This window comes from Trematomus bernacchii, unplaced genomic scaffold (assembly GCF_902827165.1).
Source record: "Trematomus bernacchii unplaced genomic scaffold, fTreBer1.1, whole genome shotgun sequence".
In the NCBI taxonomy this organism is placed as follows: Eukaryota; Metazoa; Chordata; class Actinopteri; order Perciformes; family Nototheniidae; genus Trematomus; species Trematomus bernacchii.
This window is the reverse complement of record NW_022987727.1, coordinates 5,546,814-5,572,885: the sequence shown is the minus strand read 5'-3', so window position 1 is coordinate 5,572,885 and position 26,072 is coordinate 5,546,814. Positions and strand designations below refer to the sequence as shown.

At 41.1% G+C, this 26,072-nt stretch overlaps 3 protein-coding genes across 6 annotated transcripts; 1 reads left to right on the top strand and 2 right to left on the bottom strand.

Moving 5' to 3' along the window:
- Positions 1-32: 32 nt before the first annotated feature.
- Positions 33-18,783, bottom strand: sycp2 (synaptonemal complex protein 2). The gene is made up of 46 exons (XM_034145356.1): positions 18,760-18,783; positions 18,492-18,632; positions 18,265-18,396; positions 18,071-18,175; positions 17,942-17,966; positions 17,627-17,712; positions 17,434-17,528; positions 17,306-17,340; positions 17,075-17,217; positions 16,897-16,949; positions 16,544-16,589; positions 16,288-16,392; positions 16,110-16,170; positions 15,692-15,840; positions 15,482-15,556; positions 15,178-15,261; positions 14,443-14,551; positions 13,791-13,954; positions 13,641-13,715; positions 13,453-13,516; positions 13,304-13,349; positions 13,062-13,141; positions 12,466-12,911; positions 12,263-12,390; positions 11,337-11,373; positions 11,192-11,256; positions 11,053-11,098; positions 10,871-10,914; positions 10,710-10,770; positions 10,309-10,474; positions 10,097-10,161; positions 9,751-9,971; positions 8,938-9,088; positions 8,237-8,395; positions 7,777-7,930; positions 6,761-7,083; positions 5,664-5,945; positions 5,448-5,499; positions 4,386-4,514; positions 3,508-3,713; positions 2,713-2,807; positions 2,281-2,380; positions 2,062-2,120; positions 969-1,047; positions 609-665; positions 33-406 (listed from the first exon to the last, which is right to left on the bottom strand). Exons 1-46 carry the CDS (start codon positions 18,781-18,783, stop codon positions 350-352), a joined length of 5,079 nt encoding a protein of 1,692 aa, XP_034001247.1. The 3' UTR covers positions 33-349.
- Positions 18,784-19,863: 1,080 nt separating this feature from the next.
- Positions 19,864-21,821, bottom strand: ppp1r3da (protein phosphatase 1, regulatory subunit 3Da). 4 transcript variants are annotated; one of them, XM_034145266.1, is made up of 2 exons: positions 21,621-21,821; positions 19,864-21,336 (listed from the first exon to the last, which is right to left on the bottom strand). In XM_034145266.1, exon 2 carries the CDS (start codon positions 21,308-21,310, stop codon positions 20,387-20,389), a length of 924 nt encoding a protein of 307 aa, XP_034001157.1. In that variant the 5' UTR covers positions 21,311-21,336; positions 21,621-21,821; the 3' UTR covers positions 19,864-20,386. The 4 variants fall into 4 exon arrangements, with proteins under 4 accessions (XP_034001157.1, XP_034001160.1, XP_034001158.1 ...); XM_034145269.1 differs by having other exon boundaries at positions 19,864-21,324; XM_034145267.1 differs by having other exon boundaries at positions 21,626-21,821.
- A 269-nt stretch (positions 21,822-22,090) lies between these two features.
- Positions 22,091-25,988, top strand: fam217b (family with sequence similarity 217 member B). Its single transcript, XM_034145262.1, has 4 exons — positions 22,091-22,611; positions 22,725-22,824; positions 22,957-23,021; positions 23,124-25,988. The coding sequence occupies exons 1-4, from the start codon at positions 22,505-22,507 to the stop codon at positions 24,577-24,579; spliced, it is 1,728 nt and encodes a 575-aa protein (XP_034001153.1). The 5' UTR covers positions 22,091-22,504; the 3' UTR covers positions 24,580-25,988.
- Positions 25,989-26,072: the final 84 nt, after the last annotated feature.

The following is a 26,072-nucleotide window of genomic DNA, read 5'->3' as shown; positions in this document are numbered from 1 at the left end:
TGATAGATATAACAATTTTATTTTTTCCAGTAGTTAACTTCCTTACATAAATATATCAGGAATTTGTTTTAAAAACATCACAGAGCAGAAACAACTCAATGTTTACTTTCAAGAACACTAAAATGATTAAAACATTTCATCAGGTGATACATATTAGAATAACATAACATTACCAATAAAAACAAACAATGCATCAAGGTCAGAATAAATTAGAAACATCCACATGGAATAAAATCAGAACCTGGAACAATCAACACTTTTAAATTACACAGCGCAGTGTGCATGAGGCGGTGTAATACACAACCTTGTTTACAGTGCAGGATGGTTTTCAGCTCAACATATGGCTCTATCAGGGGAAAAACAAAGCATGCAGGCCTCTCTTCACACTCTTGATCTCCCCGTCTTGCTGCAAAAAGGTAAACAAGCACAAAGAAGACAGTTCATTTGATACCTTACACAACATGATCTGAGTCATAACTTATCTCAAGTCTGTGTGTGTTGTACGGGCTTTCAAATGAGCAGTGTTACTGCTGACAGAGTGAAAGACACAACATGAAAAGCCAGACTAAACGTTTTGGTCTTCGCTGAATGGTCACATGTCCACTCACCATCTCGCTGAGGAGTCTGTCCTGAACTGACTTCATGTCTTTCCTTATCAGGCACATCTGATGGCAGGCAGAGCAGCAACGATTTGGAGGTGGTAACAGAATATGACAGTCAGGACAAGCAGGGGACAAGTTGACACATGACACAATGACATAAGCACAATTCTATTAAGGCTACTCAGCGAAAAATCCTTGGACAGACAGGTTGACGGATAGAGGTGACACAAGCTCTATTTAAAAAACAATAAAGAAAGTTCAACCATAATTGAAAATTCTTCATATGCCACCAAAATTCTATTCTATTAATGGAGTCTAACACTTGGACAACACAATGGCGCACATATTAGATGTGAAGGTTTTAACCTGGGATGTGAATATTCTCTCCTCATACTCCAAGCTGTGGCACACGTTACTCTGGAGGGCCGTCTTCAGGGTCTCATTGCTGGAAAGAGTGACACACAACCGCATGAGGGAGAGGCAACGTAAAAACAAGTAAATGTAAAATGTATATAGACTATGGGTTAAAAGGGGATAAACATCAAATATACTTAGAAAAGTATGGAAAAGGTGGTTTAACCTTTTGAACCATGGTGGCAGTCAGATAAAAAAACCTGGTGCATTTCAGCAGAGGGAACTGACATACTTGACTCTTATATGGACAGAAGGAACAATGCATGGATACAAATCAGAAACTGCGTATGATGAGGAAAGTCAGACTTAATGTTGTCCAGTGAAACAATGTTGGAATCTTAATTATCTTATATATATATATTCATTTTTAGAAATGCTGATTGGATCATAAGTGCTGATTAAAGCATAGAGAGGAGAGGTATGTTCATGAACCTGGATCGCTCCATGGTAACACAAAAAAGTGCTGTTGTGGCCATTCTCTTGTAAAGGTCACAATGAACTTATATTATGTGAAAGCCATTTGCTTTGACCGTGAGAAATCTGGGTATAACAAGAAGGCCATTTCCAGTCCGGTCAGCGGTGCCTGGCTGGATAATGGTTTTGCTGAACAAACATCAGTGAACTCAGCTTAGTCATATGAAGAAACACTGGTCACATCCCTCCGAAAAGTAGGTTATCTTAAGCCTGAGGAAGAATGTGTTTTGCAAGCTTTTTAATCCATGTTACACGGGATAAACAAGTGTGTCGGGCAACACACACACACACACACACACACACACACACACACACACACACACACACACACACACACACACACACACACACACACACACACACACACACACACACACACACACACACACACACACACACACACACACACACACACACACACACACACACACACACACACACACACCACACACACACACACACACACCACACCACACACACACACACACACACACACACCACACACACACACACACACACACACACACACACACACACACCACACACACAGAGAGAGAGGCCTAACTTTCACCTTGTGGTTTCCCGCTCCTGGTAAGAATGGAAAGCAACAGCCTGCCTTTTCCAATACACCTGTGAGAGAACAGAGACCGAACACTGATCAAATCAACATCGAAAACACGTCACAATGAATGACAATTTCATTAAACAGTACTTTAATAGTTTGAGGGTTTTTTGGCAATATTTCTTTAAAAATTCTTCTCCAAAAAGTCAAAACGTGAGAGAGACATACAGTCAGGTCTTTCTCCATGCTTTTAAGCACAGTGTCATTCTTCTCCAGTTTGTTGATCTCGTCCAGCAGGACCTTCTGAACCTGCTCCAGCCTCTGAGTCCTACACACAGGAGAGAGCATTAACCAGTGGAAGTGGAAATCTAAAATGTAACACAGACCATACATACAATGTGTTTAAAGGCCGCAGGGAGGCAGAGTACTGTAGACTTAAAGCCCATCAAATGCACAAATGATTACGTTAAGTACTAACAGAGTATACTAAGAACCGTTCAGGGAAATGAATACTAACTGTACTCATTTCCTCTAAGAACTACATCAATGGGCAACTAGCTTCCAAAATAAGCTATATCTTCATTATGTTGCAATGTATTAGCCAATATGAACAGTACAGGTAAATGTTAGTTATTCAACAGTAACCACATACTAACTGACCTGTGCTTGGTGACCTGCGTGTTGAGGGAGGAGACGTGCTGCTGGACGGTCTTCAGAGTCTGCTTGTTGTAAATCTCCACCATGTTGTGACGGTTCTGAAAACAAACACATTTCAGGATTAAGAAAGCAGAGCTGACAAGAGATAACAAGTGCTGGGAAATATTTCAAGCTCAGTCACTGCTTTCTAAAACACACACTGTCATCTTCTTTTATTTATGTTAAATAGGTTTTTCTTTCAAGGTAAAAAGTGACTTGTTGCTGCCAGTTTTTTTTAACCTGTGTTGGACTATGGAGATCTTTTTTATATGCATAGTTCAGAGTTTGAATACGGTTCACACAGCTTATTATGCCTCCCTGAGGTTCAATTCCAATTGTTAAGTTCTGTCTCATTACTATAAGATATCTCTTGTTCTGTTGGTCTTTATCCCACGGAATACCTTTTTGTTTTGCATTCTCAGGCTTTCTTTATGCTTTCATTTCATCTCTCCTTTTGTGTATTCTGTCTCTTTATCTGTGTGTTTTTGTCAGCCAGTTCTCTCTTGTAAAGTTAATTTCAATGGGCCTTACCTGGTTAAATAAATAAATATATTTGAATTCGTGGTGTTAAGTACCTTCTGAAATTCCTTCAGGAAAAGGAGAACTACATAATGCAGACGTCAGTAGTGCAGTTACTGTGGCATATTCTTTCTCCCCTGTGGACTATTTAAACGTTTGTCATGTGTGTGTGTGTGTGTGTGTGTGTGTGTGTGTGTGTGTGTGTGTGCGCGTGTGTGTGTGTGTGTGTGTGTGTCCAACCTTGAACTTATTCTTCAGGTCGTTGCTGAACTGCTGGAGCATGCTGCTCTGGTTCACAGCCAGCTTTGGTAAGTCGCAGTCCTCCTCCTCCTCCTCCTCCTCCATGTCTCCGTCTCCCCCCTCGGCCTCCCAGCAGTGACTGGAGCTCATTGTGTGGGAAGAAGACATCACGTGGCTCACCTCAGCGTCAGCAGACATCCCAGGGACTGAAGGTAACAGACAGACACACTGATCGGTTAGAGTGAACATCCCAAAAAAAATATATATATATATATGATTTTAAATATACAGGTTGCAATCGGTGTTCTTCTAAAACCAAAAGATAAGGCATTGAAAATATAATTTTTTCAAAAAGCTTGTTTTGTCTACTCTACTATTGTTATATTTTGTATAATGTAACATCTAAAATTGTATTTTACATGTAAGTATTACATCTTATTTTAAAACAGCTTTGTGATTTCTGGCAGTCTTAGTGAACACAGGACAACACTCCCAGAAGTATTTAGGGTACCTGTGCCATGAGTTCTTTTATTTACAGTCCTATTCTGGTCTCTGATAAACTTCTGTATTCTTTCCTTGATACCTTTGAAAGCATTATCCTTTGACTACATTCCCTTTCGTCTAAATCACCTGACCATGAGGTCTGGTTGAAACGATGAGGATATATGTGTACCACCAAGAGGCCTTAACTTAATAACTAAGTTTCACAAACATTACTTATTTCAGGTTTGCATGGGCACTTATATTCTACAGACAAGACGCACTGATTCCTTAATAAAAGTTTCTCTATCAGGAAATGTAGGAAATGTTATTCCTGCCTGAAATAAAAAACAAATGTACTTTACAGCGGTTCACTGGCAGTCAAGAATACGTCTTACAGGACTTGAACAACTTCCTCGGTTTCATCCGAGGAGAGCGCTGCCCTCTGATCTTGCTTTTTTTCTTCTCTTCCTTCTCATCTTCCTCAGAATCACTCGACGATGAGATGTGGCGCTTGCGAACTGGTCCTGTAAAAAGAACCATCTGTTATAACCAATGACCCGGTATACAACTGTTTCATAACACAGTTCCTCTTAAGCAGACTCTCATTTGACCATGGAGCCCCATTAGAGGGAATACATTACCATAACGACTATTACATTACATTTCATTTAGCTGACGCTTTTATCCAAAGCGACTTACAATAAGTGCATTCGACCAAGAAGATACATCCTAGAAGAAAACAGAATCATATAAGTACATTAGGTTTCATAGAGCCAAAACATTTCAAGTGCTACTCAACTGGCTTTAGATAGCCAGTTTGTTAGTATATAAGTGTTTAGTTAGTATCTAAGTGCGTTTTTTTTTTTCATTTTATTGCTCGAAGTGGAGTCGAAAGAGATGAGTTTTTAGTCTGCGCTGGAAGATGTGTAAGCTTTCTGCTGTCCTGATGTCAATGGGACTTAGGTCCCCCTCGTAGTGAGGGTGCAGCGAGCCGTTTGGCTGATGCAGAGCGGAGTGCACGTGCTGTGGTGTATGGTTTAACCATGTCCTGGATGTAGGAAGGGCCAGATCCATTCACAGCAAGTACCAGTGTCTTGAAGTGGATTCTAGCAGTTACTGGAAGCCAGTGAAGGGAGCGGAGGAGCGGTGTGGTGTGGGAGAATTTAGGAAGGTTGAAGACCAGACGAGCGGCTGCATTCTGGATGAGCTGCAGAGGTCGGATGGCACATGCAGGTAGACCAGTCAGGAGGGAGTTGCAGTAGTCTAGGCGTGAGATGACGAGAGCCTGGACCTGAAGCTGCGTCGCTTTCTGGGTCAGGAGGGGACGTATCCTCTATTTAATAAGATGTCATTTTATACTGAATTAAAACGTTGTTTAGGCGTGGAGGGGACCTAGAGAGGTTAGTATGTAGCAACTGGGAAATACAACAACAAGTTAAACACAAAAGGTATTTTACCTGAGATACGAAGCTGCTCAGAGTTTCGTTCTCGGTCTGAAGATGGTGTTTTCTGTCAGGATGGACAGTAATGCAAAAGCCATTAGTTAAACTGGTTAAAGCTATTCAAAATCACAATAGCAGTCAGTGGACTTTCATTGCTGTTATCAGTGAGTCCATGTATCCATCTAATTAGAATCAAGCGATCATAAAACATGAAGTGTGGTAAAGCCATACCTCTCTTTTATGAGACACAGCCAGGCTGTCATCGGGGCTTTCCTTAACTCGACTGGTGAGTACTGATGACTTAGTGGACGACTGGCTGGAAACCCAGGAGACTGAAGACATTTTACTGAAGCCATAACGGCTGCTGACGGTGACTTCAGGGATCGGAGACTGAGGAGGAGAAGACATGGGGGGCTTCTCCAGCTCGAGGAAGGTGGATGTCAACAGGGGCCGAGCGGACGGAGACAAAGGCGATGGAGGCGCCGAGTGCAGACTCTGCTGGATTGAACTTATCTGGAAACAAATAAAAGAATGAAGAGGGACAGAAAGTGATGAGAAAATGATGGACAAGAAGAAGTATGGACACTCACTTAGTGGGTTTCTAATCACCATGGCTGTCAGAGATTAGGGACAGAACAGACATTTTCAGCAACGCATTAAGAGGCACAGATGAAGTGTTGCAGTGCTATTATCTGCTCTGTCTGGAGTTAAATAGGTCATTTTAATCATGAGACTTAATCATTCGGATCATCATGTGCAATTCCACCATTTGATCCTTAATTACTTAATGTATTTATCTGGGGAAGTTGAAACTCTTAAATAGCCACTTCAGACTAATGGTTACACACATCCACCCCCTGAGAGCGGCTGTCAGTGCTCTGCCCACATTCTCTAAGCAATGCTTAGGTCATAGTCATACTCACTTCAATTCTTGGTTATGAAGGCCTCAAGCTATGTAATAATTCACACCTCCATTCATGTCACTCTCGTGAATCTCACGTGACTGTGGCATAACGTAAATAACTTCTATGCAGTGTAAAGGTGTGTCTTTGAATCACTCCAAGATGTTAAATACCAAGAAAACCCAGCAGTCATCGCAACTGATGAATATGAAGTTTGTAGTTGAAATTCTGAAAAGATAATAAGTCCAGTTGAGAATGACTTATAGTACATTTTCTTTGCTACACTGCGCAGCTACTGTTTATATCATTTGGGTGAAAGTGAGAATGTGGTATTATGCCCCGTTAAAAATGTAATTGTGAACTTGAACACGGAATACATATATGGCCATGTGACCTCCATAAGGTGTCAGAGAGGTGCTGTTTTACCTCTGCTGCACGAGGTCCAGTGGGGAAACCTGCAGCGGGGGTTTGACCTTTGGTTGTTTGACCTTTGCGGGTGAGTGAAGAGAGAGAGCGTACAGACTGGACCGAGTGAGTCTTGGATGATCTGTGCTTCTTATCCACGCTGCAGAACGAGGAGAGCCTGAAGGTCCCTTTACTGCTGAGTGTAGAGCGAGGTTTGGGAAGCAGCAGGATTGGCGAGGGGGTGTCCTCGCAGGGAGGGTCAGGGGAGGCAGGGAGTGGGGATCCCAGCGGGGTGAGGAGAGGGGAGCAGGTCAAACCGAAGGTTGGGGCTGACCTCTCGGCAGCTGTGAGGGACCAAAGTAAACACAGATGTTCAAGCAGCTGGCCTCAGAAGTTGGACAGAGAGTATAAGGTCAATATATACATGCTTTTCTTCATATCAATTTACAGTTAAAAGGTTGGAGAGCAATACGGTCATTTATGTAACTGTTTTTAAATCTTTCTCTATAAAGATAAAAGTAAAAAATCCTCTAGTGGGAACATCTTCCAGTACACACATTATGTTTTGCACATTTTTCAGAGCTTAACACAAAATATCTCATGACTGAAACAGGCAAAGCAAATCCCTTAAATACAATAGGTGCAAAACTTTGGGGTTTTGGGTCAGGAATATTTTTTAAATACGTGTTCAAAGACCTTCAGAAATTCAAATCTTTCTTCTTGTCTTCTTGTCTTTTTTGACCACAGGGCTTAACTTTAAGGCCACATGGGGACTTAACTGAGACGAGGTCAGCCCCCCCACCAGGTGAATCATCTCCAAAGGTTTGAGCTAGTTAAGGAAACATGCAGCGTGGCTACACTGAGTGAAAACCAAACACTATGTAGCTATACAATACTTAAATAAAGGGAAACTAGTTCCAGAAGTATCAGTAATATATGGCTACTGTGATGGAATTAGCTTATCATTTGAATCACTTTGACACAGGCTGATGTCAAATGACTGTTATCTAACTTTTGGTGAGTAACTTTCCACTCACATCTCATCCTCTCGATCAGAGGAGGGGACGGACAGAAAGAGGTCTGGCGGGCCGCCCAGGAATCCTTCACTCCATTCATCTGATCTTTGGCATGGGCGTAATTTTTCTTGTTAAACTTCGAAGTTTCCGGAAGAACATTCTTAGGCCGCAACTCCTGAAAAGCAAAGTGTCTCTGTTATATGTCAACAAGCATGAAAGCCATTGTGTGAATTTTCAAGTTCAAGACTGTGGCTTATTCGCAGCTTCATAGAGTTAAAAAGTAACATCTTGATATTTTTCACCATTTGCTATACATAAACATATACAGCTCTGTGCTTACATTTGAGTTGAAACAGCTTTTGGAATGTTTTTAATGCTTTTACTAGCAATTGATGAAAAATGTAAAGCATGTTTTTATTTATATAGCCTTATGCTTTTCAAAAAGCACGCTGAAATGACTTAAATAGGGCTGGGCTCCCACCTTTGAACCAGATGGCTTTTTCAGATCTGACTGGTTGTTGCTGTCCAGTCTCCGGTGTGTATCTGTGGATTGCTCAGAGGAGGTGTTTTTTCTCTTCTTCACCTCTGGAACCTCTGAACGGCTCTTCTCCACCTTCCCCTGCTGGCCTTCAATATGTTTCTGTTGGCAGAAAACCCAAAAAGAGATGGAAAATATTCTGCAACAGTCTACTATTAATGCAGCGCCATCAGGCTAAAATGATTTGTTAAGTCTACAGATCTCAGAAAGTAGAGTGAGAGTACGTCTGTGTGGATTTCTGAAAAGAAAGTTGCCCGTGGCTGAACCTTTCTTGGTCATTGTCTGCCAATATACTAATTGTGTTCAAGCCCTTTTTATTTCCTGCCAGTGTATTACTTTCTTTCAAAAACACAAGCTCTAACAACACTTTAAGATGCCTGGAGAACAGCTACATCCGTCTGCGTTCACTTTGAGTGCTAATGTGACTCTTTAATCATTCTAGAAAGATAGATGCCTCCTTATACATGCCCACTAGATAGATTTGCTAGGGCTTTATTAAAAATACAAATTCAAGTCACATAAAGCAAAGAGTTACCATGTGGTAATATAAATATGATTTCATATATATTCAGACAGGTGCTTTATGCCATGCAAAATAGATATTGCTTGATCACAACATGACACATAAACTCAACGACCTCTACCTTGGAAGTGGGTGGCTGCAGTGCCATTAACTCCGACTCTGATTCGCTGCTTTCTGGCTTCCTGTAGCTTTTGGTTGGTTGTTTGCTGGCAGTCCTTTTCTTCGTCACTTGCGCAGCGTTGTGGGTTTTCTCAGCATTCTCCAGATGATTAGTGGAGGAGTACTATTATTATGGGAACAAAGACAGTATGATTTCAGTCTATTTGCAACAGCACTATAATTAACTGCCTTCTTTCTAAAAATACATTTACATTAGGTGCAAAACAGTCGACTGTGTGCTCCCAATGGCTCCTGGTGTTTTTGCTTGTGTGCGTGGGATGTGGAATTCGCCCAACAACTTTATGCATCTATTACTATTACTTCTACTACTACAACTACAAAATGTTTGTTAGTATTTTCAGATATTTTCCTTTAAAAAAGTAACACCTAGCATGTATTTGTTAAGGATAAAACAGAAAATATTGAAACAAATGTCTTATCAATGTTACTGCGTAACAAGGGATGTAACTGCTTAGACTGGATAAAAGATGGGCTCATTAATGGATGTATTATTTGGAGTTAAGACGTAGGCTTCATTGTAATGCCTAACGAGTTTAATACTACTGGTCTGTCGCATTCCTTTAATTAACAAGATTCCAAAATGGCAATTGTTTTTGGCAGATCCACAATACTTGGAGATCAAATGTTCTGATCAGGTCAAACCTAGTCACACGCATTACTCTATTAGAACAAAAATTATGTTATTTGTTCAGTAATATTTCAAAAGAGGATGAAATGTACTAAATGTGAAAATGGAAATTAAAGTAATATATATGGAAATATTTTTGCCTCGGGAGACAGAGGTTTCTCCGCCTCTGACTGGCTGTCATCAGTGTCTGGATCCCTGTAGCTCTTGGTAGAGATGGCTGCAGTTCTCCTGGGCCTCCTGCCTGCTGCTTGAGCTCTGCTGGGTGCTGCTGCTGCTTCGGGTGCTGCTGCTGCGGGCTTCGATGTCTTTTTCCGCTGCTCCACTCTCTTGATAACGTCAGGCTTCTGCTGATTAAACAACAATGACACACTGTGGCTGAAAGGGATAGTGCATGACTTGATTGAATGCTAGTTGCTGCCAAATCCTACACACTGTACCTTTGCAAACCGAATCAAAAACAATACTGGCTTACCTTTTTCAGTTTGGAAGTGCCCTTGACAGGTTGTTTAGAGGGTAGGGGTAAACCTGGTGATTCATCTGTAATGAAAGAAAACCCTTTTTATATGAAAATACTCATTCTAAAAAGTGGAAAACATATACAAAGTCTTCAAATATTAAAAGTTAGTCTTAATGTAATAAATTCCAAGTTAAGAGCAGCGTGAATGTGTGGCAGTAAAGGCCTACATGAAGTATGAGGAGACACCGCTTTAGGTTTGACCGGCGCCTGCCTGGAGTATGTGGTAACTTTGGGTTTGGGTTTCCGGTTTGATTCCTTTAGCCAGCTAACATCTGTCGTGGCATAGTCAGTGTCGGTGTCACTGAACAGATGCTTCTTCACATGGCGCTTCTGCTGCAACACACAAGGTGGTGGAAGACAGGGAGAATGATAGAAAAAGAGAGAGAGACAGGGAGGAAGAACATCTGTTGGCAAGCCCATGGTGTATTTCAATTTTGTGATTACCGCAGAAATATTTGCCTAAAAAGAAGTGTAAAGGTATACAATCACAAATAAACCAAGCATGTCGTGTCTCTACCATCAACTTTTTATAGCTAATATAATATACTACAGTCAAATGAAAGTATACTTTTGCCACAGGTTCTGCTTTCTTGGTTGTACTGGGCAGTGCTGATGAGTCCTGGATGCCACTGTCAATAAATATTGGGAATATAAATTAGACAGTTGTTAATAACAAATCTTAACATAAGTTAACTGTTGCATGAGTCCATTCTCATCTGGCAGACCTACCTGCTTGATATGAAAGAAGTGCTGGAGAGGGTTTTGTTCTTTCCCTAAAGAACAATAACAAGGACTTTAAGCATTAAAGTGACAAGTACCCAGATATACTGGATGCATTATATCTGGGTTCAACTGACGGTTGAGGCAGGTTTTTCAAGGTATAAAATAATTAACATGACTCCGTTTTTTACCCCAGCACTCAATGGTGCATCAGCGTTGAATGAAAAAACATCCTTTCTGTGCAACACAAAAAAAGGCATTATTACATTCTTAAATGCACTGAAAGCCACTGAAATGACTTAATGTATCTAAAGTATTGAATCAAATTACCGAGTAGTATTTGTTGTGGTTTTGCTGTGGGACTTCATGAGGCTTACAGTTCCAGACTCGTCCTTCTATAGCAGATAAAGATCATCTTTATTAAATCAAGCAGCACTTAATGGAACTCCTCACCATTGATGAAGTAATCACTTACTTTAGCAGTCGATAACCAGCTCATATTGAAGATAGGCCTGTAACAAAAACACATTCCATAAGCAGCAAGGTTATGCCAGTGATTTGTTCATTTAATTAACCCTAGATAACAACCTGTCCTTCACTGCAAACATCGCTGCTACAACCCGCTGCTGCAGATACACTCTTTACAACATCAGGAGGATACGTCCCCTCCTGACCCAGAACGCGACGCAGCTTCAGGTCCAGGCTCTCGTCATCTCACGCCTAGACTACTGCAACTCCCTCCTGGCTGGTCTACCTGCATGTGCCATCCGACCTCTGCAGCTCATCCAGAATGCAGCGGCTCGTCTGGTCTTCAACCTTCCTAAATTCTCCCACACCACACCGCTCCTCCGCTCCCTTCACTGGCTTCCAGTAACTGCTAGAATCCACTTCAAGACACTGGTACTTGCTGTGAATGGTTCTCGCCCTTCCTACATCCAGGACATGGTTACACCATACACCCTAGCACGTGCACTCCGCTCGGCATCGGCCAAACGGCTCGCTGCACCCGCACTGCGAGGGGGACCCAAGTTCCCATCAGCTGAAACACGTCGGTTTGCTATCCTGGCTCCAACATGGTGGAATGAGCTCCCCATTGACATCAGGACAGCAGAAAGCTTACACATCTTCCGGCGCAGACTAAAAACTCATCTCTTTCGACTTCACTTCGAGCGATAGAATTACTAACAATGCACTTATATACTAATAAAGGACTGGCTTATCTAAAGCCAGTTAAGTAGCACTTGAAATGTTTTGGCTCTTGAAACCTGATGTACTTATATGATTCTGTTTTCTTCAAGTTTGTATCTTCTTGGTCGAATGCACTTATTGTAAGTCGCTTTGGATAAAAGCGTCAGCTAAATGAAATGTAAAGTAATGTAATTTAAAAAAAATGAAATGTACCTGTTGACAACAGGAGGGATCCAGCTCTTAGGGATTGTTGCTGCAGTTTCTTTTACTGAAGATTTGGGGGTCATCTCATAACGGCTAGAGATGAGCTTCACCATGCTTTCTGTGACCTCTGCATCTCTCTGCATGGAGACAGTAGGTGTGAGATCACAATACACTACATTAGAACAAACAGCAAGCTTACACAGAATGTATACCTTCTCTTTGCTTGAAAGGGCGTTACTGGTTTTATCCTCAACATTCAATGGATCTTTCTTCTGCAGAGCTTTGGCTGTGGAGGCCTTGGCCGGAGCTTTGGCCGGAGCTTTGACTGGAGCGGCATCTTCCTGCAAGGACATCTGGTGTTTGCTCTTCCCTTTAGCCAGGCTATTTTTGTGGGCCTGCTGCTCTTTGGGACCACACAGCGTTGAAGCACTCGGGTCTGCAGTGCGTCTGCCTTTGGCGTGGCCTTTAATATCAGACATCTTCCTCTGTGCTGCAGCAGGCTCCTGTGGTGCAGCGTCCTGGTTGCTCTCCCCGAGGACCTGCTGCAGGCGCTGGGTGAGTTCACTATGGAGCTGCTTTTGGCTGTGTTTGTCTGAAACCGAAAACCTCTGAGCTGAGGAGGGGCGGTCCTGCTGTTGTGCCAAACTTGAACGAGGCTCTAAAGAGAAGAAATAATTTAATATAATTACTTCAAAAACAAAAAAAACATTTGATGACTTTTGTTGTACTTGCTAATATGTGTGTAACTAGATTATAATATGCAAAACATTTGGTTTCTTGTAGATAGTCAAGATATTTGAGGACTTACCACTTCTTGGCAGAGAATTTATTTTCTGTGTAGGCATCATTAGCATTTCAGAAACGGAGAGTTTGCTCCAGTTAAGAGATCTGCAATTTGAACAAATAAATGTTAATGAACACTCTATACAAACATATTGTATAAAGCCCACATATAAACAACATTACCATTCGGAGAATCACATTCTCTGATAGCAGTATAAATATAATTATAATTAAAATAACAGTATGGAGGACTTTTACAGTTCTTACATGTTTTTCCCAGTTTTGGGTTGGCTGTCAGGAACACAATTAGGATCTGTAAGCAAAAAGATCAATGGTGGGTTCAAGAATCTTGGTAGAACAACAATATTTGTATTTCCTGGCTAAGCTAACGTATAGGTCAGTATAGCATTTCATACCAAGAGACTGCTCTTCTCCCTGTCCAGCTAGAACCATTTCCACTGCTTTTGCCAGTGGTATGTTCTGTAGGACAAGGAAAGACAACAAATGCAGGAGAGTGATAATAGTTTGCACCATATTAGAAGAGGGATTATGTTTGAAAAGCAGGTTAGCACCAATACCCTTAAACATTCATTTGGTATTTTACCTTTTTGTGTATATCCAATCCAACATTATTCTTCATGGAAAGTTTGGAAGCTGTTCTCTGTTGAGATGATTCACTCTGAAACAGACCCGAGGAAATTAAAAAAAAATCACATTTTGGGCTTGCATGGAGAATATTCAGGACATGCCATACCTGCTTTGTCATGCCACCTGTTGCTGTTATTGTACTGTTAGGTGTTGTGCCATTACTGGAGGTCTTAGCAGTCGTCCAGAGCTCTCCGAGGTAAGAGTCACCTTTCCTGTCACACGAACGAACCATCTTCAGAGACGGCTTCCCTTTACCCTTGGCGGAATTGTCTAAAAGGTAGGGGGAAAAAATATCAATGTCCTGGAGCTGAATTGACAAACCTTGCTTTAACACTTTGTGGACAAACACAAAGTAAGAAATAGAGAATGAAAACATCTTTCTTTGATTTAACATCAACTATCACTAGATGTGACCTAAGAGGATCTTTTATGACTGTCTCATGCATAACTGTTAAATCTTACAACCTTGATCACATGTCACTGCTAATTTGTCTTTGACATGAAAAAGCTCAAAAAGCCCTGTAATAAGAAACATGTGATGAAAAAGTTTAGTATAGGATTATATATAATGCAAAATAAATGTTTACATGTTGTACTATTAACTCTACTTTCATCAAAAACAAAAAAATGTATATCAACAATTTACAATTCCATTTTAATCTTTTTAAAGTATGTCAACTTTTAACTTTCAAGACTTTTCAGGACCATTCCATCAACTGGTGTGTAAGCAATTCAGGACAATATTTGTTGACACATACTTGATGACAGGACCGCAGAGAGGGACTTAGCATGATGCACACTTCCTCCTGCACCACTGCAGATGAAGGTGGTCGACTCTGAAAACCTCATCCTGGTAGGAGTCACAATCTGGAAGAAAAAAATAAAAGAATATTAAAATAAAACACATGAAAGATAACGGGAATATTAAAAGAATGAACATAAGGAAATACTGCCATCAATATGAATAGAAGGTCTAGGATACCGGCCAGCCAAAGGATTGGTTCCCTTGCTTTCTACGCCCCCTACTGGCCTTGACTGATAGTTTTTAAGGCTGAAGATCCACAGAACCGCAACCAATAATTACACTTTTGGGTAATATGTCTTCTTTTTATGTGGCCATAGTAAAGGATGGTAGAAATGTGGTCCAAATGTAATTTGTAACTACTCTACCATCCTATTTGTCATCTTAAGTATCCTTATATTTATTTTCCAAAAAAAACAAATGGTGGCAGAAGAACATAGCGGTGTTATTTTGTGTACTTTGACATAAAATTAAATCCTTCTATACAAAAAAGTGTAATAACTGGAAAAATACAGTTTCATCTAAACATCAGTTTAATTTTCCTGGGCCAATAAGAAGATAATATAATAGTAACTATTTTCGGAACCTGGAAAGCCTGTTTTCTATCTTTATGAGCTCAGTGAACTGAATGTGATTGTCTTGGACAAACCTCTATGTTTTTAAGTACCAAAAAAGTACAAAACTGTTTCACCTGTAAAGGTGCAGCTGGGGCCGGTAAGTAAGGAGCAGTGTTTTTCTCACTTTCACCAAGAGACATCTGACTCTCTGGAACAACCTGCATGGAGAGCAGCATGCAGGACAACACACAAATGCATCAAAGCTGTCATGCTGGTTTGCACATTGTATAACGACAATTTGATCGACATTGATCACAAAAAACACATAATATGCAGAATATAGTTTAGACCACATAAGCAGTCGCCCCAGCTGTCTCCAGTTAAATACATCGTGGCTTCTGTATATCCACAGCATTATGATAACAGACAATTGTTTACCTGGGAGATGCTATCTTCCATTTGTATTTTAACCGTAGTGTTGACTACAGATATGCCTGACTTCCCCACAAATCCCTGCAAGGGAAACACGGTTGTTAATACATACTGCCAACACACTACACTTTTACTGTTTTGTATTTTGTCAAAGAAAGCAGAATATTCCTATTCACATTGTGGCCAATGAGATGGAGTAAACAAGCCGTGACCTACTGCGCTCTTGCTGTGTCCATAGACCGTACGAGCAGCCTGCAGGATGTCCAGGGAGGAGCTGAAGTGGATGGTGAGGCTGGAGCCTTCCACCGCACCCACGACCACCACCTCCGACAACTTCAAATGCAGGACTTTTCTCTTGCCCTCCTCTGGAATAAAAACACACACAGACATACTCAACTCTCACACACACATATTTAAGACATTTGCAGTCACATCAAAATCAAAAGGTGATGTTATCTTCCTAGTTTTGTGCTTTTAAATAATCTATTAAGCTTATTTAGTTCCTATCAATTTACTTCATGAATGAAAATACTATGGTTTAAGAATCTAGGAATCATTGAATATTATAATACAAATCAGATGTATTGACTATCTGGGTAAGTAAATAAATATGTAGAGTTTGTGCTTTGATTACCTTTAACAGTGTAGCTTTGGACTTCATTCTCATTGATACATATTGTTTCCCACTGGCTCTCCTGCATGAAGAGGACATATCTTCCTGTTAGGCTTTAACACGTATACTGTCCATTTAGTGTTGATTCTGTAAATGTTGCCGTTTTTGATCATCACTTTCAGGAATTCATGTGAGGTACCTGTGCTTCTTCATCACCCAAAGAGAAGTAGAAGGAAATGCTGTGGCTCTCCAGGTTGAAGTCGATCCAAAATTCTTCAAGCTTCTCATCAGCAGGCATCATTAGCTGACAACATAAACACAACCCTTTCAACACATCTGTGAATACACTTAGGACTACATTGTAAAAGAAAGGTTAATGACACCAAGAAGGCAAACGTGGACAGACAAATTCTGTAATTATTTTCTATTATTTTTCTGATTCTGGTGATACTTACCTCATTCTTGTCCAAATAGACCTCCAAACAGGGATAGGAATACACTCTATAGTAGAAAGAGAAAAATATTATTCAAATGTGCATCTGTCACTGGATGTCTTCCCTAACTTCGTTCTGTCAAGGTCCACCAAATACTATTTGTATTTAGAGGTTAATGATCAAGTTAAAAAGGAATGCTGGAACAGAATTAGAAAATGGCTTATTCTATGGGTAAATGATATCACTGTGTAAAGAGGAAGACATCTTTTTCATTCTCTCACTGTGCTAGAGTAAAGGATATGAAATAACAGATCAATTACATTATTCCTATCTCTAATGGTCTTTGGAGTTACTGAGCTTTGGGATTCGTATACCTTCTCCTGTCTCCCTGCATCCCATTCACCAAGTTCAGAAACTTGCGACAATCCTGAAATCACACAATCTTATATTAAAATTCTGTGTAGCTGAACTCCTGTTGTAATATTATACAAAATCATTCCCACTCATGATTGTAAATGCAAATGAGAGTCAAAGGTGATAAATTGCATTTACCGTCTCAAACTCAGAATCCTGGATCTTGACAAAAGCACTGGCCACATGCTCCATGCTGAACCATCGATGAGCCAGCTCCTTCCTCTGGTCAGGAGTAGCCATTCTGCACAAGGCCTCCATCAGGGCTGTCTGCAGGTCGTAATCTGACAAAACAAACTGTGTTGTACATTTGTTGTGTCTATGTATGGTCCAGGGTTTCGAGCGATGGTACTATGCATAACTCCTACTTACCACCTCCCTTCAATATCTGACCAGCCAGCTTGATCCTGTCAAAATGTAATGAACAAGTAAACATTTGAGTGTTATAGTAAATAAAAAGCAAAAATGAATTTTACCATGACGATACTCCCAATACATACATGATATCTGAGGCATCCTGAGACGTAAGGATCTTTCTCTCTTTCTTAAACTCCACTGGGATCTTGTCCAGAATTAAGTTGAATTTGCGGATTGCCTGTTAGAACATTGTAAGCAAGTTGATTTACGAGCAAATACATGACCCACAGTTGTAATGCTCTTCCAAATAACTGGTTATTGAAAAACATTTCAAACCTCTTTTTGGATCAGGATGTAGATTCTGGGGTCCACTGCCAATTCACCAACAGGATACAGAAAGGACTCTGTGATTTGATGTGTTCCTGCAAAAAAACAAGGGGGGACAGCCATACTGTGAATAGAGACAAAGCTAAATATGTGACTTACTAACTGTCATCATGAACGTTGTTGGGTATACTATAGAATACAATGACTTCAATATTACACTAATGAATAATAAACCTTTTAAATATGTAATAATACAAGTAGAATATACTACACATGGCTCATTGAACTGACAAAACAAGATATTTTACAAATGTACAAACGTACCCTCTTTGCAGGCTTCATGAACCACCTGTAACAGAGAGAAAATAAATCAGTTTAACATTATGGACACTAACATGAGTGGTATATTGTTCTGTAATACAAAGTATGTTTTACTGTAACACATCAGCTCACCATCAAGGCATCAAAGAAGTCCTCAGAGAGGTTGAACAAGGTCTCATCCCACTGTGGGCCACACTGGATCCATAGTTGCCTGCATTTCTCAAACCACTGCACCATGTGCACAAAACAGGTTTAATATACACCTGATTAAAGCAATAACTCATACAGCACTAACAGTGTGAGTCTGTATTTTATCGTTCACTTATCTTTTTGATCAGGCCTTGAGCGATTATTCCTGACAGTCCCTGACGACCACCAGGTCGTTTTAGGTTTTTCCCACACTTGTAGAGGATAGTGAGACCCAAACTGGCTGACTTTGAATCGTTTTCATCCAAACTCTACATAAACATAAACAATATAGATGTGGTTACATTAAACATACAGACAACATATCACCATGGCATGTTAGTGAGTGTGCTGGGCTACATCTTACCCTGCTGACAAGCTTATCCAACTTGGTGAGAAACTGTTGGGAACATTTTATGGTGGTCCCTTCACCAATGTTCCTTTGCAAGAATAAATTCAGGGCTTGGACTTGCCCACTCTTCAACACCTCATCAACGACTTTCTCTAACTGCACATGAAAAGGGTTCATCAACGTTTACTTTACACCACTACGTGCAACAACAACAACTATGTAAGTGACATTGAGTGAAGTGATATGGATGTTGACAAGCTTTTTTAAAGTTTTCCATTCCCACCTGAGTGTCCTGCGCCGGTGCCATGTTGTCTTCCAAGATAAAGCTACTGCCGCCTGGCCTCTGCTGTCTTCAGAAACACTGTAAAGATACACCATCAGCAGCAAGCTGTCAATAATAACGCCAGGATTGTACTTATTGTACATAACTGTAATTTTTGAACTAGTAAGTCGTATCTATGAAACTCCATGGACAGTAATAACAATCTATTACCAGCTAAGAACGAGTGACTTTGGAAACTCAACCGAGCTGATATGAAAGTGAACAGTTAACTAACGGTTGACTAGCTTACCTTATTACAGTTGTTCAATGCTAGTAACGTAAACCTACACAAGCTATTTAACTACTGTTTACAGACGTTTTCCATAAGCTATATCACTATGACGTTTACCATACTGTCCTAATGGTGGCTACCCGACTCTATAGTTTGCTCTGGGAAAGTATAATCTAAAGATACCTGCGGCTAATGCTACTAGCTAATATAACATCTCCTAGCTAACGCTCGTTGCCATCGTTAACGTTCAGCGGGCATTGAATAATTAAGGTATTTGATTTGATTGATCTCGTAACGTAACCTACCGTGATGCCAAATGTCGCCCAGTAACATAACATAATGACTATTTATCTTTATTTGTTTGACAGTTTTGATAGCTCCATCGCAAAACGCGCGAATATTTTTCATTTATCGCGCATGCGCGAAAAAGGTCGCCCAGCAGTCACCAGCAGTGTGTCGAGGATGACTTTAATAAAACATAACGGTATTTTGGTAGGGAAAGTGTACTCAAAATTAAATGACACTGTTTATTTATAATATTCAAACATTTTGTATTGATCCATCAATAAACAATATTATTTATTATTTTACCCCTAATTTTAAATTGATACGATTTAATTTTTGAAATGACTAAACTTATATTTAATTTAAACAATCATTTATCAACATTGTCAACACCTATCACATTTAAAACCTGTAATAAAAACATAAACAAAACTATGTATGCTTACTCATCAATTTAAATGGCTACCTGCATACAGTACATGGAAAATATGTTCGAGACTATTAAATAAGCTACAGGAAATAATAAACATATCAACACAAGCTGAACATTATGTGGAATTGTGCTTTATTGTTAAACAAAATATGCGTTCATTTCTGATTCATCTATTGCATGGTTATGGCATTTGGTTTGACAAAAATAAACTCTGAATACAGAGCAATTTGTTTTGCAGACAAAATTCCTGCAATGTATAAACTGATATTCCAAGTCAGACACCCAGCTAGATAATGGTGGACTGACATGCATTCATTTCATATTGCTCAGTGGGTTTCACTTCTTCTATTGGCTAAAAATCAGCCCAAAGATAAAATAATAGAGTGCAATTTTTAAAAAGGAAGCCCAAAAGTAAAACAGTGGCACTCAAGTTAGTTTCAGGTGCATTGAGTGTGCAACCTGACTTGGTTTGTCCAGAGTTGTCAGTTTTTATTGAATCTCATTCGATTCAAAGATATCACCTGCAGTCTCCAGAATTAACATTATATGTCAAAAGCGGTTATTCATATACAATAGGTTTATCTGAGAAAAGTAGTCATAAAGTGCTCTAAATTAAAGTTGTACCTTTAGTCACCACCCTAAATGAAGTGCACCATGCTATCTTCACATTCTTTGGGCACAACAAGCTTGTAGTTATGGCACACTAACTTATAATTCTCTCCATTATTGTTGTCCCAATATTCAGTCCCACAGACTTTGTATTGAATGGCAAACTGTAACACTGCTCCCGGATGCAGGAATGGAGGAACAGGCAGGTGGAAACGAAAGGTATCACAAGTAAGTTGACCCTCTCCTCCTTCCCAGGCCTTGGTGGACACCCAATAGGCTTTAGTTTCTGAGCTGCTCTTCCACTCTGTAAATGAATAACGAGCTATGACATCTTTCTCAAAGTCCATATTGAGGACCTGGGTGATTCCGATAACACACAGTTCAAAACACAAGACTCTCTCCAGGCACACTTTTTGCTCATGGAGGCGATGCAGGAATCCTTGCTGGTCACCAGGTTGCTGGGCAAAAACTGGCTTTAAGTATGGCAGAGATATCTCGAGATGCCTTCCATCTGCCAACTCTGCACCCATCAACAATCTAAAGGCAACATGATGCGGTACAGATGGATGATCGGCAGATTTGAAAAGCTTTATGTCCTCCAGGTCGAGCCCCAAAGAGTCAACAAACCGTACGCCAACATTTCTGAATTGCTTCTTCTTCTCTGCGGTGGAAGGCAGAGAGTGGGATCGCTGTCTGATGATGGGTTTAGGCGTGGGTTCACAGGATAGACTGCGATGAAGCTCTGGTGCTTTTGTCAGAGATACTCTGGGAGTCGGGGGGCGGATTGGAATTGTCTTCTTTGCAGCATCAGGTTTGTCAGCTTGAAGCATTTCAGTCACTTTGATAGTAATGCAGGGCATTGAGACACTGCTGGAAGAGCTGGGAGTCTCATCCTGTGAAAGGGGAATCCTCTCATGTCCAATAAACCACCCTCTTTTCATGTTCTGTTTCATGTTGTCCTGCTCACCTGAAAGAAAAACTGTGAAGCATTATTTATTAGTATTATGTCACAATCATCCCTAAAACACACTCTTATCCAAAGCATGATCTAATGATGTGTATGTTGTTGTGCTGCAAATATGACAAGAACAGTTTTGTTGTTAACATGATATGACAGAAACAGTCCTAGCAGGAAGATAGTGGGCGTGTACTCTGGGAGTACGTGCATGAATGCCTACAGCCCATTTCTTTCTTTGTGCAGTAAATTGACGATTTACTCAATCTGCCTTAACGTGGTTTAATAAAACAAGACAACGACCTCACCTCACCATATACATGAAGCGTTAGCTACATCTAAGCTGCAGGGTGAAGCCTCAGATCCTCCATTAAAAGTAGTATATGTTAGAACTGCGCGTTCCCGTGAGTCACAGAGTGCCCGCTGTTGGCTGCAGTCACGTTACCTGATCTAAGTACTTTACATTTTCCCAACTCTGAGACACATATACATGTCGTGCCCTCCATGGAGATCAGCTAATATGCGCGCAGTTATCAGGAAGCTTCATACGGACCAAAACGTCACAGACTGTTATATGGGACATTGAGTAATTTCAGATCAGAAGGAACGTTTTTGTGCAGTGGTTTAACTCTTTTTTTTCCAAATCTAGCGTTGACTCTGTCGCTCCTGTCTTGTGCATTATTTTCCAATAGTAAGTAGTATCCTCAGAGACCGTTTGGATATTTCGTTTGGAAAAGCGGCTAGTTTGACTTCACTCCAACTCCCACAATGCATCTGTATCGCCCAGTTGGACCCAAGCAGCGAGCCAGTCAGCAGCAGGTAAACAAACCAATCTGAGACTGGGACAGAGAGCCAAACAAAGCGTATGTGCTGTTAGACGGACCGTCTTACATTTTTAATAGCGAGGAGGATGACAGTCTTAAAAGAGGCACGTCTGCTGACAACACATCGTTAAAAACAGTCGCTGCATTGTAATTCAACAGAGAGGCGAGTCAACGGCAAATAGAAGGACGACATTAACCTGCATCGGCTGTCTGCGCATGATGCATTGCAGCACTTTCGAGAAAATGGGTGTTTTTAGCCTCATCCTCAGAATAGAGTGTATGATCCGAGATGTCGGTTGGGTTCTTTAGCTACCGTGTCATTTGCTAGTGCTGGATTCAAAACAACATTCCTACTGGCGACCTGCAACATGGGGCCCATCATGCAGGAGCGCACAGCATCCACGACACTGAAACGCGTCGTCTCCAAAGAGAAGATTCGAGTAAAACATACTGAAAACAGCGAACCAGTAACCAGGTGGGCCTAATTTTACAGTGACACATTTACGATTAAACAAAAGGTGTTGTGTTATTTCTCAGACATACGTACGTTAGAGGCGAACCTGACTAACCACTATCATGTTTCCACAGTTCAAAGAAAGGTAACAAGATGAAGAAAGCAGTGGGCCAGATGAAAAATGGCCTCCCAGGGCCAGGTCAGGATAAGGACACAGTGACAACACTGCAGAAGGTGAGTGATCAGCATCCTTGTACATTAAAAATAGATCATGTCTATATGAATGTCCTTGTATAAGTTGTGTTCTGGGATATGTACTCATATAATTCAAGGCAAAAACATATTTCTATAATGATTGTTTTATAGGGCACACAGTCAAAAGGTGGCAGGGTCAAATCTGGCACTACACGCAATACAACCAAACTCTCCAGGTACGTGTGGTGAGGGTTTTGGTTCATACTGCATGCTTTGTCTCAAGTACAAATCTCTAAATCCCCAACAGCTTTCTCTAACACTCGCTTGTCTCGTTACAGCCCTGAAGCAGAAGGAGATGTGAAACCTCTCCTCCGCAAACATTTATCTGTGCACAGAAAAGAGGAGCAACGCGAAAATCAACGGATGTCACAGTGCAGCAATGAGCTACACCAGAATCGTGGGGGGATGGGGAAGAATCGCCGAGCTCTCTCGCTGCCTCTCTCCCCAATATCAGGGCTTCGACACATGCCAGCACACCCCCTAACTCACTCCCCGGCCCCCACCCCAGAGGCATTACAGCGACACTACAACCAGAAAGATGTAGACACTGACAGTGCGAGTGATCTGTCAGACTCTGAGAGGCTGCCAGTGCTGCCCTCTCCCTGTACCCCCTGCACCCCTCCTCATCTTAACCTCCGGGCTGAGGTCATCAACAGTAATGACTTTCCCCCGGACTTCCCAGGACCTCATGGCGCAATGGGTGATGAAGATGAGATTGATAAACCCAGCTACAGTTACCCAGACTTTCTGCCTCCTCCCTTTAACAGCTGGAGCCTGAGACAGCTGGCAGTATTTCTTCATACGGATGGCCGGGGTGCCCCTCGACCTAAGCCTGTAGGGACCCTCGAGAAGTACTTGGAGAGGCTGCTGCAGCTGGAGTGGCTCCAGATTCAAACAGGGCAAGCAGAGAGCAGCCGTGTGCCAGGGAGCCGCCCAAGGCCACAGAGCTTTCCCTCTGCCACCACTGCTCATCCCCCTAGGCCTCACACGGCTCCACCATCCCGACTCAACTCCCCTAAAGGGCTGCGGCAAAGCCAGCGATCCTTTCCACTTACACCTGTCAACAACCCCCCCTCACCTGCCTCAGCCCAGCAACCGCACTCCCGTTTTCCAGTTTGCCCTCACTGTCATATCCGCTACCCGTTGTGCAATGGAAGCTGCTCGGCCTATGCCTACCAACGCCACTCAAGGCTCAGTCCACTGCTTGAGCGTAAAGCCAGACCTGGAGCACCAGCTAAAAGAAGCAGCAGTGAGACCAGAGCAACCTCAACGGAAGGGAGGAGCCCTGGAGCACAAGGTGGAGGAAATGGTGGGGGAGGAAATGGTGGGGGAGGAGCCCAGACCCCAGTTAGCCCCTCAGGTGGAAGGAGTCATCTCAGAAACATGCAGGCCGCAGGCAATGCTCGTAAGCAACCCCAGGAATCTGGAACTAACCCGAACAGCAGAGGTCAGGTGAGGAAAAGCCGTGTCAGAGCTAACTCTGAGACAGATGTGAAAAAAGAGCCGGGTGGCAGCAAAGCAACTGGTGCAGAGAAACAGGTTGGTGCTGCAAGTAAGAAAGAGGTCACAACCTCCAAGAGAGTGGAGAAGGACTGGCAGAGGACAGAGGCTGTAGGTCAAGCCTCTAAAACTGCCATGAAAAGAGCTGCTAAAGAGCCGCAGTCCCTCTCCAAATCCTCAGCTAGTAGTAAGCAGAATGGCAAAACAAAAAATGTGCACTTTGTTGCAAAGTAACCCCTATACATCTACAGTATAGTGCTTCATTTACTAGAGGTTACTTGGTACAGGAGCTTGAACCTATGCTTGCTTTCTGTGTGATCTGTGTTATACTAACATGTTGTAACTGTTGAACAGCAGTCTAAACCAGTCAGTGGTGTACAGCCTTATAAAGGTCAAAACTAACAAGAGGTTCAGCTGCTATAAAAAGAGATAAAAACAGCATTTATTTCAAAGAAAAATACTCAAATAGAACAGAATATACACGCTGTATTTCATTCAAAATGTACAGTAAGTATACAATCATAATGTTTTACTGTGTTTTGACAGAAGGCTCATTATGACTCAAAGCACTACTATGATTCCTAAATAACAGCTTTTATGTAAATTGAGCTCTGCTGCACTGCACATCATCATCTCTAAGTATACTACTAATGTTCAATAGGCATCAAATAAGCAACTACTCTACCATAGGATAACTGTCAGCATAAATATTCCATAGTGAAGTTTAACACATCATTACATTCAAGTCATCAAATGCAACCATAGCGGTAACTAGTGGAGTCTGTGATGTAGGGATGTATTTGTTTGTAATGCTTTTACTTTACTTGATGTGGCGTTTTTTTGGAGCCTCATGTTACAAGACATATGTTCGGTTAAAGCATCTTTGGCTGAAAAGAAGGACGCACATTGAGTGGTGGTGTAATGCCGTGCTGTTATTTGTTTCAGAAATATTTGTGCAATGCTTTAATTTTTTGTTACAAGGGCTTCTCATGTTCAACAGCTTGAATTGTAGTCCATGATGATAAAGTGTATTTTGCATTGAGCTGAGCTCTCTCTGACAGAAAGTGTAATGTTTGCTACGAATGTAAATGCGTATTTTTCCAAATTTTATATACCATAGTTATATTTATGAAAAGTGTTGTGGCTGACTTGTATTCATCATTAGCATTGTTATGTTTACATTGTCATGCACAAAAAGAAAAAACAAGATGTGGTCAAAGAGCTGAATGTATACTTAATGTCTACTGTGCCGTACCATTGCTCATCCCTGAGATTCAATGTGATTTCAACACATCATAGCTGTTATGCTGTAACATGGTCATGTTATATCACACTGCATACTTGAAGTCTGTATATCACTGTGTTTACATTAGATTGTCTTATCTGTTCGTTGTGATTTACCACATGCACTTGATCCATGGGAACACCACATCAATGTAAATAACACGATATGTATTCAGATTGCACCTCTTTACTTAATATTCATGTAAAGTATCAAAGCCATAGATAAGAGGCTACAAGGGGCGATGTTATTATAAATGTGTACATTATGCTGACACGCACGCAGAAAGATTGTGGTATGTATTTTCTCAATGTTGAATGCAATTATTTGTAAGGCATAGAAATAAATGTTTTGCACTCAAGGGATATTCATTCACTGGCCATTCTTTGCAACACATGCACACTGTTAAAATCCCAAACTTAATAGGGCTTAGTTTAACTTAAAT

Coding starts and splice junctions, on each gene's coding strand:
- ppp1r3da (XM_034145266.1), bottom strand. CDS start 21,310: ATGAAACAGAACATGAAAAGAGGGTGGTTTATTGGACATGAGAGGATT.
- sycp2 (XM_034145356.1), bottom strand. CDS start 18,783: ATGGCACCGGCGCAGGACACTCAG. Junction 18,397..18,491: donor TGGATAAGCTTGTCAGCAGG/GTAAGATGTAGC, acceptor ATGTTTATGTAG/AGTTTGGATGAAAACGATTC. Junction 17,529..17,626: donor ACATCCTGATCCAAAAAGAG/GTTTGAAATGTT, acceptor ATGTTCTAACAG/GCAATCCGCAAATTCAACTT.
- fam217b (XM_034145262.1), top strand. CDS start 22,505: ATGGGGCCCATCATGCAGGAGCGCACAGCATCCACGACACTGAAACGC. Junction 22,612..22,724: donor AACAGCGAACCAGTAACCAG/GTGGGCCTAATT, acceptor ATGTTTCCACAG/TTCAAAGAAAGGTAACAAGA. Junction 23,022..23,123: donor AATACAACCAAACTCTCCAG/GTACGTGTGGTG, acceptor GTCTCGTTACAG/CCCTGAAGCAGAAGGAGATG.